The sequence below is a fragment of the Anser anser genome (assembly GCF_964211835.1).
Source record: "Anser anser genome assembly, chromosome: 26".
Classification (NCBI taxonomy): domain Eukaryota; kingdom Metazoa; phylum Chordata; class Aves; order Anseriformes; family Anatidae; genus Anser; species Anser anser.
In genome coordinates, this window is record NC_139747.1 from 4,197,033 (window position 1) to 4,211,014 (window position 13,982).

Here is a 13,982-nt window from a genome sequence, read left to right on the forward strand (position 1 = left end):
ACAATCACAGTGGGCTGACGGTTGTAGGAAGAGTGAGGAGGAGACTTTTCAATTGTATTAAAAAAGCACAGCTATGGGACAGAGCAGAAGCTGGAGGTGGTGAAGCCTGGATATGAATGGAAAGCCTTCAGAACTGTGCAGCTTATTAAAAAATATAATTAAAAAAAAATAGTGTTTCAACAAAGGTGAAAGGCAAACACGTGATGTTTGGGGCAGCATGGGGCTTTGCCTCAAACAGCTTTCGTCTCCCCCTAACAGCTCGTTCACTGTCCACAGGCCAGCAGAGCAACCCTTTGCCCTTAACGTCAGCCCAAGGGCTGTCTGGGAGCGCAGCCATACCAGAGGCCAGGCCTCAAGGAGCCCTCACAGAGCTCAGCTCCTCTCTCTCAGCTCACCTGGGGAACTTTCCCGGCAGCCTCCATTTTGTAGCCCCCAGCCGCCGCCTGTGGCGGGAGCTGCTGTGAGGCAGGGCTCAGGCTCGCAGGGTGCCCAAGTGCCGGCTTCGCGCAGCGAGGGACAAGACGCTCATGACAGAACTCCAGAAAGCTGTGATTTCCCACCTCAGACCACCAATATGCCCATGATGATGAGTTAAGAGAGACACAGCTCACTGAAGTAACTAAGAGAAATTCTCCTGCTCTCAGTTGTGAGGTGCCCTTGCATCTGTTACTCTGCAAAAATAAAAATTGCTTAGATATGACATCTGCTCCTGAATTATGTTAAAGCTCCATCTCTGGAAGGAAAACTCTGACCTGAAGCAGCCAAGGCCCACGCAGCGCTGCCAGAGGCCGGTCATTGGCAAACTTCATGTCTGCAGCTGGTAAATGCTGGTTATTCCTGCTCAGAACAGGAACAGCAACAGCAATTACACTATAGGACCTGTCACCTTAATCAGCCTAAGAACAGGACAATTTATTTTCAGTGAAACCCCCCCCCCCCCTTCCCCCCAGTAACAGAATGATTAGTAAGATACAGGATGCACAGTCAGGAAAAAAAATATGTGTCAGGGCTTGTCTTCTACTGGAAATTAAATCCATATCTTATAAATAACTATGTACTTTTGTTACGGTTCAGTTTCTGTGCATATAAATACACAGGTATTTACACATACAGATCTCAATTTGTCGTGAAGCTCAGGGATTTATAGTGACGAAGAGATGTATATGCTCATGTGCATGACAGGAGCACGGTCAGGGAGCTAGACTGGAGAGCAGACTGCATACATTTTAAGCCTTCTTCTTTTGTAAATGTGCCCTGGAATACACAGACCATTAAACAGAAAATTCTTCTGGACAAGTTTTTCAGAGAATTTAAGGAATTTCATTGGCCAAGTCCCACTAAACGTAAATAGAAGATAAGGATTATTCCTTAGGATTCTGGAAAATCGTAATCATACATGTCTATTAAGCATCCTGTATCATGGACAGATAGATCCCTATTACCACATTCAGTAGACAAAGCACTCTTTGGAAGAGGTTCTTCGCTACAGAATAAGTAACTTCTTTAAAATAACATGTTTACAGAATCCAATACAATTTTAGAAGTTTTTTCATTATTGTTACTACTTCTGTCATGATGCACAATTTAAAATTACTATCATGACAGTTCACTTGTAGTTATCAACGCTGCCTTTGTGTCTGCAACATCCCAAACATACCGAGTGAATATGTATTTTCTGTACTCACCAAGCCATCCAAAGTCCTCAAAAGAAATGAACAATACATACATTACTGCTTGTGTCACCAGGTAGGTGCAAAACTATTTCTAATTAGTTGTCTTACACCTTCTACCTCTACTCAATTACTAGTACTACAAGAAGGGTAACTACAGCTATAGATCATTTGCAGACAGACAGTGAAACTGGCATCAGGAAAAGCATACGCAAGATTTGCCCTTGTTGGGCCCAGGTTCACTGGTGCTGAGTGACCTTGCCTGTGCTGACTTGAAAGAGCGGACAGTCTGCTCAACCGATACGAACTAAGCCACGTTTCGCTCCTTCTGAAATAAAGCAGAACAGAGAATCGTGCTGTAGGGAAGGAATATTTATCCTGTGGGTGAGATGGGATGCAGCCAGCACATGCTGTGCTCTCTGAGTATCTGGAGGTGCTAGTTTGTCTTCAGGGGACAGGCAGACAAATTTAGAGTAACCCCTAAGCAGCCCTTGAAGCACAAAGCAACCATGGAGGCTATTTCAGGCATTTCCTAAGAGCAGAGCTGCTCTCTGTCTTCTCCCTTATGTACAAAAGACTAAAGAATATAATTATGATTACGAATCAGCAATACTTAGTTCTTGAAAATACGACAGACTAAAGCAAGTAGCTCCTTTCTGTGTAATTTCTGCTTAATGCAGCTTTGTAGTTAACATTTAGATACTAGAATTTATATTAAAGATTGCTGCTTTACCCTTCATCTCTATAGCCATTACACATTATCCAGCAGATAATACAAACAGCCAGCTTTCACTTAACACGCAAAGGAGAGAAATGACAAGGTCTGGAATTATATTAATGTATTGGAAGGCACAATATTATTTTGTTCAAATATGTTTTTGGAAAATAGTTATTGAAGTTTGAGGATATAGCTCAAAAAAACATCATTCTCTGGACAAAAGCAATAGCTGCTCAAAAGCCTTGTATGAACATCTGTCACATTGTCCTCCCTGCCTGAAATGTTCTATTATTTAAATCCAGCAATATTTCATGTTTACACAAGGAAGAAAAATTCTGTGTTCTCTAACATTATCAGGGGAAATTGAGGGGTGACAGATAATGGTGGTATAAATCTCATGTCAAGGACATGGAAATGCAGGCATGTAAGAAGTGGACAGCTAGGAAGAGCTGGTGTTTACATCAACATGAGTTGGCCACAGAGAAATTTAAAGATGATCTGAGGCTTCTGAGACATGATTGCAAGCTTCCTGTGCAACTCTGAACATGTAATTCTGTCTATCAGTCTCAGTTCCTCTCTGTAAAAAGCAAATAGGAGTGATATGAGGAGTAGTATGCTAAAAATTGCAATGAATACTTATACGACAATAAAGGGAACATTTGAAAGCACCAGAAATAACAAGGGCCTTCCCTCATTCAAAACAAAATACATGATAGAGTTCACTAGTATAAAATATGTCAAACCAATAAGGGTTGCCTTTTCAATTATGAAACTGCTCTGAAGAAACAAGGTTTGCATTATCAGCATTGGTCTGTTCAGCACTTAGTTTCTCTGCTGTTTTCATCTTCTGTAAATGTAATTGCAGTGACATCTGTTTAAAAGCAGACTGACTCTCTTGAAGATACCCGTGTTAGTCTGTATTTACACCACCTTGAGAGCATAATTTTGGTCACTAACAGGTTAAACATACTTCTGATGCTGTTGTGAAGGCTCTGTTTCTTTATATAAATGAAGTGACATTGGATTCTAACATCACATTCACATCAAATTTAAATAAGAGCTGCCATACATACATTAATAGTTACGCTTGCTAATACCGGTTCTTAATTTGTTATCTGTGTGCTTGATTAAGATTACTTTTATTCCCCACAGATTCCTGGAGCTTAATGCCAGAAAGAACTACTTCATCCACGTGGTCTGATGACGTATCTCTTATAACCAGAAACTAATTCTGAGCATGTACAATCAGAACCCAGCAAAGAGTTAAATCAAAAATCCCCAACTCCTGGGAAAAAATACATTCCACTTTTTACCAAGCTTTCCCAGAAATAAAGCAAAAGGCAACACTGAAAATGTACCGAGTTTAAACCTCCATAAATCAAACTGTTGTTAACAAGATACATACGCGTACAGCCAGTTAATAAATCCATCCCTGACCATACAAAAGGTGTTGTTCAAAAACAACATTTTACAACGCTCCAGAATATAAATGTATCTCCCTAACAACACTATACCCCCAAACCATGATCCTGACAGTAAGTAGCTCATTATCAGCCTTTTCCTTATGCGTCGTTAACTTTAAGAGGGGGGGAAAGAAATGGAGAAAACACTTAAGACACTTCAGTGGGGTCTGATGTATATTAAAGCAAACAATGGCTCCTACTGTTCAGTGTCTCTGGCTTGTCCTTCATACTCCAACCTCTCAGCATTATTCCTATGATGGGGAAGGATTTGAGACTCATAAAACAAGACAAGCAATAAACTATGATTTGACTTAGCTGAATTACTTTTTTAAAAAAATAACATCTCTCTAAGAGAATTTTGTGTTGAAGGAAGGACTAAGAGTATTAAAAATGAACTATGAGAATAGGAAGGAGATTTGCATTTGCCAAAGTGAGAACAATGCACCCCTGATTTTTATGTACAGAGGTGAGCTCCTCCAGGCTGCCTTTAAAATCCTGTCTCGATTCTTAGATAACTCCAGAACAAAACATTTTCCCAAGAAAGACTTTTCAAAGATTTCAAATGTTTTAAGTCCAGTTCCATTAACTAAACAGTATTCCACACACTTACTTCCATAGGATTAAAGCTATTACACCAGCAAACAGTTTCTTTATATTTCATCCCGAATGGACAGAAGAGGTGAGCATGACCGGGTGCACTTCCCAGTGGAAATGTCAGAATGGCTGTGGCTCAGCATCTGCCCCCAACAGGTACAGTCCCCCCCAGACACTGGAGCTGCTCTTCCCTCCTGACAGACACGGGATTCAGTCTCTGGGGGCTGCCACTGGTGAGTTATTACTGCTTCTTATATTATTGGCCAGCCCAAACGAGTGAAAATGTTCACATATACCTCAGAGAAGTACCAGAAAATGTGTGTATTTATATAAACAACTGAAGTCATGTCCTTTGTCTTCTAAAACTGCATCACCCTGGAGCTGAAAGCATGTTAGAGCCTCTGCTGAATCAAGCCTCCCTAACAGCGATTGCCACTGGTCTATCTGAGATTTCTAAAATTCAGGCTAGCACAAAAGTTCAGAGTTGCTGAGCAAAAAGCAATGAATCTGAGCTGTGTGTATCCTGGCTATACCCTGGCAAAATAGTTTAACCATTTGAAACCTTAGGGATTAAACTGTTTCCTCTCTTCCCAGAATCTACCTTGGTGAAATGTATCTTCTGAGTGGACAGTACAAGACACATTAATGGACAACCAGTGAGATGCTATTCTTGCGCTACATGTACCAAAGCTCAAATGTGATCTGAATGACTCCCTAGTGTTTGAATTTATATGCAACTTGGGGACACTGGATATTGTGTGTTGCTACACAGAGCTAAAACATTGCAATCTCTGTTGATAAATCTTTGAGAAAAATGCATTTTCCTGAGCTGCAGCTATGGCAACAAGCAACCCAATATTGAGCTGGGTTGCATAGTGTAATATACAAAGGATCTTTTTGTTAACTTCTGAAATAATTTATTGGAAAATCTGGGGCAATTAGACTGCTGTCCATGTATTTTTTCAATATAGATGGCCTTCATATTCCGGAATGTTATCTAGTAAAAATTGAAGAAATCTTTTTTCTTTGTTTCTATGAGCTGTTTTGTTTCACCAAAAAAGAAACAAAGACCCAAGTCAAACACCCCAAACTTCAAATTCTGATTTTTTATGAAAATCTGTGACAATTGGCTATACAGGTTCCAGGTGTATTGTTATTACACCGCTTTGATGGTGGAACACATTTGGCATATCGATGCAACAGTTTCTGAATTATAGCAAGGATGGGTATAAAGACCTAAGCCTTAAGCCCATGTCTTTAATAAATATAGCTCCAAGATACTGCTCCTTTTGTTCCAAGGTATTTGAAATACTCAACTTTTGGCATTAATGTTTCAATTAACAGTGCCCTTGGTATGACCTGCTTACAAATTCTTAGGATGTTGTCATCTGAAGTTATCACTTCACAGGGGAAAACAGTCATTCTTGTGCTACTTTAAAAAGACAAAATAAAACAACCTCCACAAATTATTAATTTGCCCAAGTGAGTGATGCTCGATGTTCACAGGCAAGGCATGGTTACGTCTGATACCTTTTTTTCTTGGCTATTTGACCTCCGGTTCTCCGCAACATACAAAGCACTGCAGGTACAGCTCTGAGTCACAGTTTCACCTCTGGACTGCTACGTAAGTGTATGTCTGCAAGGCAAAGAGGGGTGGCTACACAGACTGAAGATAACAGCACGTGTTAGAAATTTCAGGTATCAGCAGGGTTTGTAAGGACCTTTTCCATTCTACCTGAGCAGAAGGACTTGCTCTTAACGCTAGGTGTAAGAGCGGATGAGTGGAAAAGTCACAAAGGGAAGTGCACGATGTACACCGCAACCGTGAAGGAAGGGCAGAGTCCTTTTGGAATAAACGTGGCTTTAAAAGCAGCTGGGACCCTGCAGCCCTGAATTCTTCTCCTAGCTCTGTCCCTGAGTTTTTAGTTAACAAATCAATACATGCCTCTGTATCTCAATTTCCCCTTTTGTAAAATGAGCATAACAATACTGGTTTCCTTTGTAAAATACCTTGAGATCTATCAGAAAAGGTTAGGTATTATTGACAATATCCAGTTTGAACATGAAATCCCTAAGTGTGGCTCCTGCAGTCCCAGGCAGTCAAAAAGTAATTGAGAAACCATCCGCATACAAATTACTAAATAATGGACTCCAAACGCTTGTATTTTCTTTTATTTACTCCTAACACGGCTGCAAAAAGTGCAACCTTTCCTAACTGTTTCTGATGTCAAGTACTTGCATTTGCCTTTACCCTGTGTTTACCCAGAATGTTATTTTCACAGCTGCCGAGAACATCATTATCAAAGAAACAGCCAGTCTAAATTATTAAGAAAACGGAACAATTGATGTTTCTATAATACACAGTATTCCCCATCTGAGCCTTGAAATCAATTATGGAAAACATTAGGCCCCTCTGTCTTCCCTTGGATCAAATTCAAGATCCAGTATTTTATCATCATTTGTTCCAACATTATAATTGTCCATTGACTTTGATTAAGCTCTTTTTAGCCTAAGCTCTTGAGCATGAAGACTCTTTCTTGCCTCTGAATGCATAAAGCAGCTTGCTTTGTAGCAGTTCCACCCTCCCCCTTACTCTTTATTTCATCGTGCAGCTGAATTTGTTATCCTCAAGCTATCTTCTGCAAACTTCTCTCCCATAAACCTCTTTTTTTCCTTTTATTCTCAGTCTTTATAAACAGAGGTAGGTGCTATTCTTCCTTGGGTTTCCTTTCCTAGCTACAAAGACTTCAGAGTCGGAAGCACATCAAAACAAGATGTTCATCTGCTTGCCACCTGCTTTTTAGATTTCAGGCAGGACTCCGCATTACTTAACCAAATTACAGTACTTACTGAAATTCACTGCAGAGTTACCACTTCTCTGGAATTCTGGGGCGTCCAAGTTTGGTGCAAATTCAATATATTAAAAGCAAAGCACCCCAAGTGCCAACCGATCACTAACAGGCCAAGTGCTCATTCTACCTGGTTGTCAAGACAAAAGTTGTTTGAGCCGAGAACCAGGTTCTGAGACTCAAGAGATCACCTGTGAAATCGTTGGTCTATCTGGTTTCGGCGAAGTGCTAGACAAAATTGACATTTTTATGCCATAGGGCCTTTCTGTTTTAAAGGCTCTCACGTTACAAAACTAAAAACGCTGTAACATTCCTAAATGTTACTGCATGTCCCAGATTTCACTGCTTCCGTGACAAGACGAAGAGAAGAAATCATCAGGGATCAGGCAAGAGCAAGTCCTTTGCTTAAGTGTCAATAGCTGCTAGAGAAGGTTAGCAAGCACTGAGCACTGAGAAGCTAACACTGTACTCTGACATCCTAACGTACTCAGCGGGGCCTTTCCTGACTGTCGTCTTTGATGTCTGCCTCCAGGAGAAGTGAATTGCCCCTGTCCAGCTCCAGCGACCGCCTAACCTTCATTTCCATTAAGATCTGCTTTCTTAGATTCCTCTCCCCTCCTTCTGAGGTTCTGTCGCCTCACTCCTCCAGCTGAAAACCTGCAGACCAGAGCAATCAGAGGTAAAAGTAACACTCCTTTTTAATGAAGACAACAACGTGGACAAATTTCTGAACCTCGTCAGGACCCTGAGTGTTTTCCTGTTGTAACATGGCCACTCGCCCTGCAAAACCTTTCTTTTAGCATGAATACAAAGAAAGAAAAAGGTGCCTGTTTCCAGCAAATGCGTTACCTATCTCCCTCATCCACCAACATTTTTAAGCATGCACCTTACTCTAAGCAAACCCTTTTGGGACTATCTGCACATGCTAAGTAATTTAATGTCCACCGCCCTTATCACAGTGCAATTCTCCACTCCAAACAAATTAAGGCCATAAAGCTTCATTTTGCAGGGCTGAATTTCACCACGGAATGAGGAGGGGAAAAAAGAGAGAAGGAAGGAGAAGGTTAAGAGGTTTTGTCAGGTCTGCAGGCCTCACGGGAGTGCTTTGGATTAGAGCCCAAATCCGGACTCTCAAGGTGCTGACTTTAAAGCTGCTGGAGTTTGGAGTGAATATTGTTTAGCTGCTTTAAAAGCAGCCGTTTTGCTGGCTGCTGCTGCTAAAAGAATCCAGCCACGTGGGGCACGGCCAGTTAAAAATCCTTATCACTCAAGCAGAAAGTCTGTTATCCATTCAGACATTCAGCCTATCCCCCCCCCCACTTTTTTTTCCCCCTTTTTCCCTTCTTAAAACTACTACGCATCAGATGATTGTATTGACTCATCCTCCCACAAAAATGAACGTTCTGGGATGTTGAGAGCATATTTGAAATCAATGTTTTCCTTGACTCACTGCTGTAAATACCCAGTTCTTCAGGCTCATTTGGGTCCTCTCTAAACTGAAAAGCAAAGCTCTCACTAGAGACAAATTGGCTCCAGAATAATAGAGATCCCTAAGCCCTTGTGAGGTTCTGCAGAACTTCCTTCTGCAACACCAGGCAAAGCAACGGACAGGAAAGGTTAGTAGTGGGCTATTTCATCAGTAATTTACATGCCAGCTTTTTGAAAAAGCAGAGAGGACGTGAAGCGGCATGAACAGAAACAGCACGCAAGTTTGTACCAGGAGAAAGGTGTAACTAAAATATACATCTTGAGTTTCCCCTCTCTTGCTTCACGCCTGTGAGGAGATACACACACAACTCCAGCTGCACGTCTTTCACAATTTGGCTCACGTGTTCGAGCCGATTAAATAGCTGGTTTCACTCAGTCCTCACTGCCCAGAGAGCAGATTCCTCTGCGATGCATGAAGCTGCACATCCCTTCTCTTATTTGTTGCTTTCTACGCTGTGCTTGCACGCTTGGCAAATAAAGCTGGGATCACTGGGATCCCAGAATATGTAGGAAATGCATGTAACAAATCTGGATTTACATGGCAGCGATGTCCAGTTCGGTACTGCAATTTTCAGAGGATTTTGAAAAATTGGAAAAGTACAACAAGAAAGGCAAATATGATTGGTAGGCTTGCAAAAATGGCCTTCAGCAAAGGACCTTAAGACCTCAATCTATTTATCCCATTAAAAAAGAAGAGAGGCTAGCTTATCATGTATACATACCTTTTGAAAAAGCAAATAGGAAGCACCAAGGAGATTTATAAAATCTAGTACAGAAAGATATCAAAAGAAACAGTAGCTGGACATGAAATGCCAGACTCATACAAACCAGAAGTCAGGATTTATTCAGTTATTTATACAGTGAAGGTGGGTAACCACCGGAACAAACTGCCAAGGGAAATGGAGGCATCTCTGTCTTTTGAAGTGTTCAAATCAAGACTGAATGACTGCCTGGGCAGTATGCATTAATCGGACATAAGTTACTGGGCTCAGTAACCCCAGGTGAAATTGGCAGCCTGCATATTCAGGAAGCTGGACTAGATGTTCTAATGGTCCCTTTTGGCCTTAAAATGTATTAATTGAGTGCACAGAATTAATCATTTTAACAATATATCGTGCTTTCCTGCCTTTGTGCATTTTAATGAACAATTCCGAATTTAGTTTAGCTCCCCCAACGTCTGAAAACAGGTTTTATTTTAAAAAAAGCTCAATTATGATACAATTGATAAAATACAGGGGTCCCTCACTAAGGATCTCTCTGTCATATGGTAAGAACTACTGCTAGCTATTACAACTATGGTTTCACTCAGAAATTCTCAGGTATCTTGGCTTTGCAATACTTCTGGTGGCAGACGTTTTAAAACTGAAGCCCAAGGAAATTTCGTATGATCGGGATACAAACAATTCTTACCTTGGATTGTGTTACTGGATCCCAACCAAAAAGATGACTTTTAACATAACAAAGCTTCCTACCCTCCTTTTCTTGTGCCTACATGTTCACACTGAAAAAACAGTAATTTCCTTAAAAATTAAAAATATAGTTTTAGTTCCTCTAAGGAGCCAAACTCCTCTTTAAAAGATGTTTTGCTGCCCTGACCGGAATCAGTACATTCACTTCAAAAAGTGCTAATGTGGAAGCAACACTGGAAATATATGCCATATCAAGGCATCTTTGTTTTATATGAGAATCTCTCTTTCATTTCTTAAAAAAAAAAGTCTCACTGGGAGTTGCAGACTCCTAGGGACAGTATTCTCTCTTCTGATCTGTACAGGTTTTAGAATATAATGTGTAGACTTTTAAAGCTGAGACTCAGCTGAATTGAGTTCATGAGAAGAGACAATAGCATCTTAGAGAAAGGTAGAAGAAAGGTAGAGAAAGGTAAAAGGTAGATGCAGAGTATCTTTCACATCTTAAAGGGCACGGGGGCATCTACCTGCTATTTTACCACATGGCAAAATACTGTCTATTTAAAAGTATCAAGATTCAAAAGCCAAGTTTAGGAGGAGAAATGTGAATGGGTAAACACGGGTCTAAACAGAGAGTCATGCTAGTAAATGAGAATGTAAGCCTTTATATAAAAATAATAATAATAATAATTCTAGATCATGTGACTAAGCAGAAAGGTATACTACAAAAATTTACTGTCTTTAAAATACTGTCATTTTCATGCCTATCTTATGATTCTTTCTTCTGCCACCATCCAATTGTCCTCCACTTGGACATGTTCTGTATCACACAGCCCAGTGCAGAGGATCTGCCACAGACACAGTAAATCCCCATAACACAGATCCTATAAGGTACCATTGCTATTTACCTCGATGAGAGTTGGGAGGCACACGAAAAGAATTCAGGTCTCTTTGGGGAGGGGTGTGTGCTTCTAATGAACTGTGTCTAATTTACAACATAGCATGTACTGATGCATCAGCTTTCCAGAAAGAACCATTGCAGTTACATTGGAGAATCGAACAATTTTATCCAGCTAGCTCACTACCTCTGTATGTCTCTATATCCCTCTACTGAAGATATAACGTTGGAAAGGAAAAAATCCTTTCTTGACCTTTTTCTTCTGGGTACCGTACGTGTTACAAAACCAAATCGAACACATGCTCAGAAGGTGGCAGGTAGGAACCAAGGCTGGAAGAATTAGATTGTTAATAGCTGCAAAAAATAGCTACACTTCTAACCACTGCAAACCAGCACTGTTGACAGAGTGATGGAAGGCTGACAATACCTTGCCAAGCAGGGTGAGGCTATCATAACCGAGCAGATGATTAGTTTTAAAACTTTTAATGGATCTCTGTCCACTGCAGTCTGATGGAGTGAACAGTGCTGATACCCGAGGGAAATGTGAAACTATTTTATATCTCATTTGCAGCAACGAACACCCAGGAGGTACCTTCTTTTGACAGAATACATAAGACCTACCTGAATGCATTGCATTAGCTTTCTGTGCGGCTCCATACAGCAGATGCTAATATTTTTTTTATCCTGGGCTGGCCTCATTAAGCAGCCTAACATAACAGGGAAAAGTAAACCTAATAGAAAATTTTAGTTCTGTTTTGTGTACAAAAAGCATTGGCTATGCAGGGGGGAAGCATTAGCAAACAGCAGCAAATAATAACCTGGATTTAAGATAAGGGGCAAAGACAGAGCTAAAAATGAGCTTACAGAGAAATGCACTGGGAATGGAGAAAAGTACAGACTGGCTTCGTACTGACAGAACACAAAAGCCCATTTTGTCCCATTACGGGAGGAGGCTGATGTCTGTCTTAGACACGTAGGGCACATGGTTTGGAGTTAAGTCAGCTGAGAGAACAGTAACTTACTACTAGTTGCTCACTGGATAGTGGCACTTCTTCAGCTGCCCAACAACTGCATCCCTACAGGGCAGGCTCTCCAGGTAAGGAAACAGAGCACAGAACACGAGATCCCACAACAGATGAACTAGAGAGGCTACAAAGTGCGGGCTGAGCTGAGCCAAGCAACAAGTAATCGAGTTACTTGGACGTAGCAGGAACACCATACTTGTTGCTTGTTCTCAAATCAGACTTACAGATGGTTCTTACTGCTTTTGGACTCTTGAACGTTCTCACACTCACTAAGTGACCTGCCTCTAAGGCAGCTGAGAAAGTGGCCCAAGTCCTGAAATCAGTCACTTTTCTGCTGAAGCTCACAGTAACTGCATCTTCGCTCTGTTCCTGTCACAGGTGGAATATTAACACCGCACAGGGCGTGCAGACCATGTCTAACAGTAAGCTAAAACCTACCTTCAGCTCAGGGTCTGCAAACAATTCAACAATTAGCCACGTAGGCAGTGAACCGTGATTTCTGCTGTTTAGCCAAGCTCCGCTGGTTCTGTTGTTACCTCCTTGAGTGTTTCATCTGCTTGCAGCAATCTCCCCGGTGAGCAGACGGTTGGGTCCCTAGGGAGGCGGCTATCTGCTCGCTACAAAGCAAGGGCGACGCAAGGCACACGGGGGCCCGGATTCTTGACGGAGGCCAGAACGCAAATTTTACATTTGCCTTAATCCAAAATGAACCTCCTTTGTATAGCTAACGAGCTTCTCAAAGGAATCCCGCAGATTTCATAACGTGTTCCCACAAACAAAGATCCTCCACTGGTACGGTATCTTCCGAGTACTGCACATAAATATTTTAGCAAACAAGATTAAAATTCCAGAATGTACTTTCTCAGCCCAGAGGTATCATCTTCACCTAAATAACAAAAATTATAGGAACATTCAGAAATGTAAAAGTTTCATTAGTTTGCAAAGTGAGTGTCAAGTCACAATTATTCCAAGGAAAATGTAATATTGCAAAAATTACCAGAGCCATCCTTTTTATTAACATTACTTGATAAAACGTGAGCAGGATCATGTTAAAACTATTACATTAATATTCCTCAGAGAGTTATACTATAATTTTAGCTTCTCTTTCTCACTCTCACTCATTTTGCCCTGTGAGTCAACATAGGAGGATGGTTGGCAATCAGCTCCTGCAATTATCTTTCTCCCTAGATTTGAATTGTTAACCGTAGCTTCCACTAATAGAACTGCAAATGAATAGTATCCTTTTCACTTGTATTTACTGGATGAACATTATGCTCAATGACTCTTGTGCTCGAGGCAGGATGCTAAACAGAGGGCAAAAAGGACAAGTTTTATTTCTATTAGCTTGCTTAATGGCTGCAGTGAAAATAAAGACAGGAGCAAAGACCAAAGGGCCAGACTAGCACATCCAAGGTGACTGGATGGCTCAGAAAGAATGCAAATGGATGTCAAGGATACTTCCTCCTTTGGGGAATTCTTGCACAAACACAGGATAACATTCCCTTGTTCTAGTTGTGTATCCAGGCTAAATTCTGGTGAGTCTCTGGCTCCTCTGGGCGAGATTCAATAGAGAATTTCTAAATGTCCTTGATGATAAAAGCATGCATGAAGACTAACCTGAGAAATTTTAAGACTGCACTTCACAACACTCAAGTAATGCTGTGAACACATTTTACAAAGAATGAAAGAAGTCCACAGAAACAACTTGATAATAACTGGCTTTTTCTGCCTGCCAAGTACACAGCTGCTCTACTAGACTGCAAGCCGCAAGTCCATCAATTCGTCTGTTCTTGGAGCTGCTTACATGGATCAAGAAATTCCAGTCAGAAATGAACACTCTGGGGTTTGTGCCCATATTTTGTTTCTTATGA

General features: G+C 41.0%; 1 protein-coding gene across 16 annotated transcripts in view; it reads right to left on the minus strand.

Annotated features, from left to right (window-relative positions):
* Positions 1-13,982, minus strand: part of LRRTM4 (leucine rich repeat transmembrane neuronal 4) — a 328,498-nt gene that overhangs the window by 115,450 nt on the left and 199,066 nt on the right. Inside the window, exon 9 of one of the 16 annotated variants that reach the window (XM_083812033.1) lies at positions 981-12,997. The exons of the other annotated variants lie outside the window; for them this stretch is intronic. Coding sequence (XP_083668159.1) covers positions 12,974-12,997 — 24 coding nt within the window. The 3' untranslated portion in view covers positions 981-12,973. Of the gene's footprint in view, positions 1-980; positions 12,998-13,982 lie in introns of those variants that run through there. 16 annotated transcript variants of the gene reach the window in all.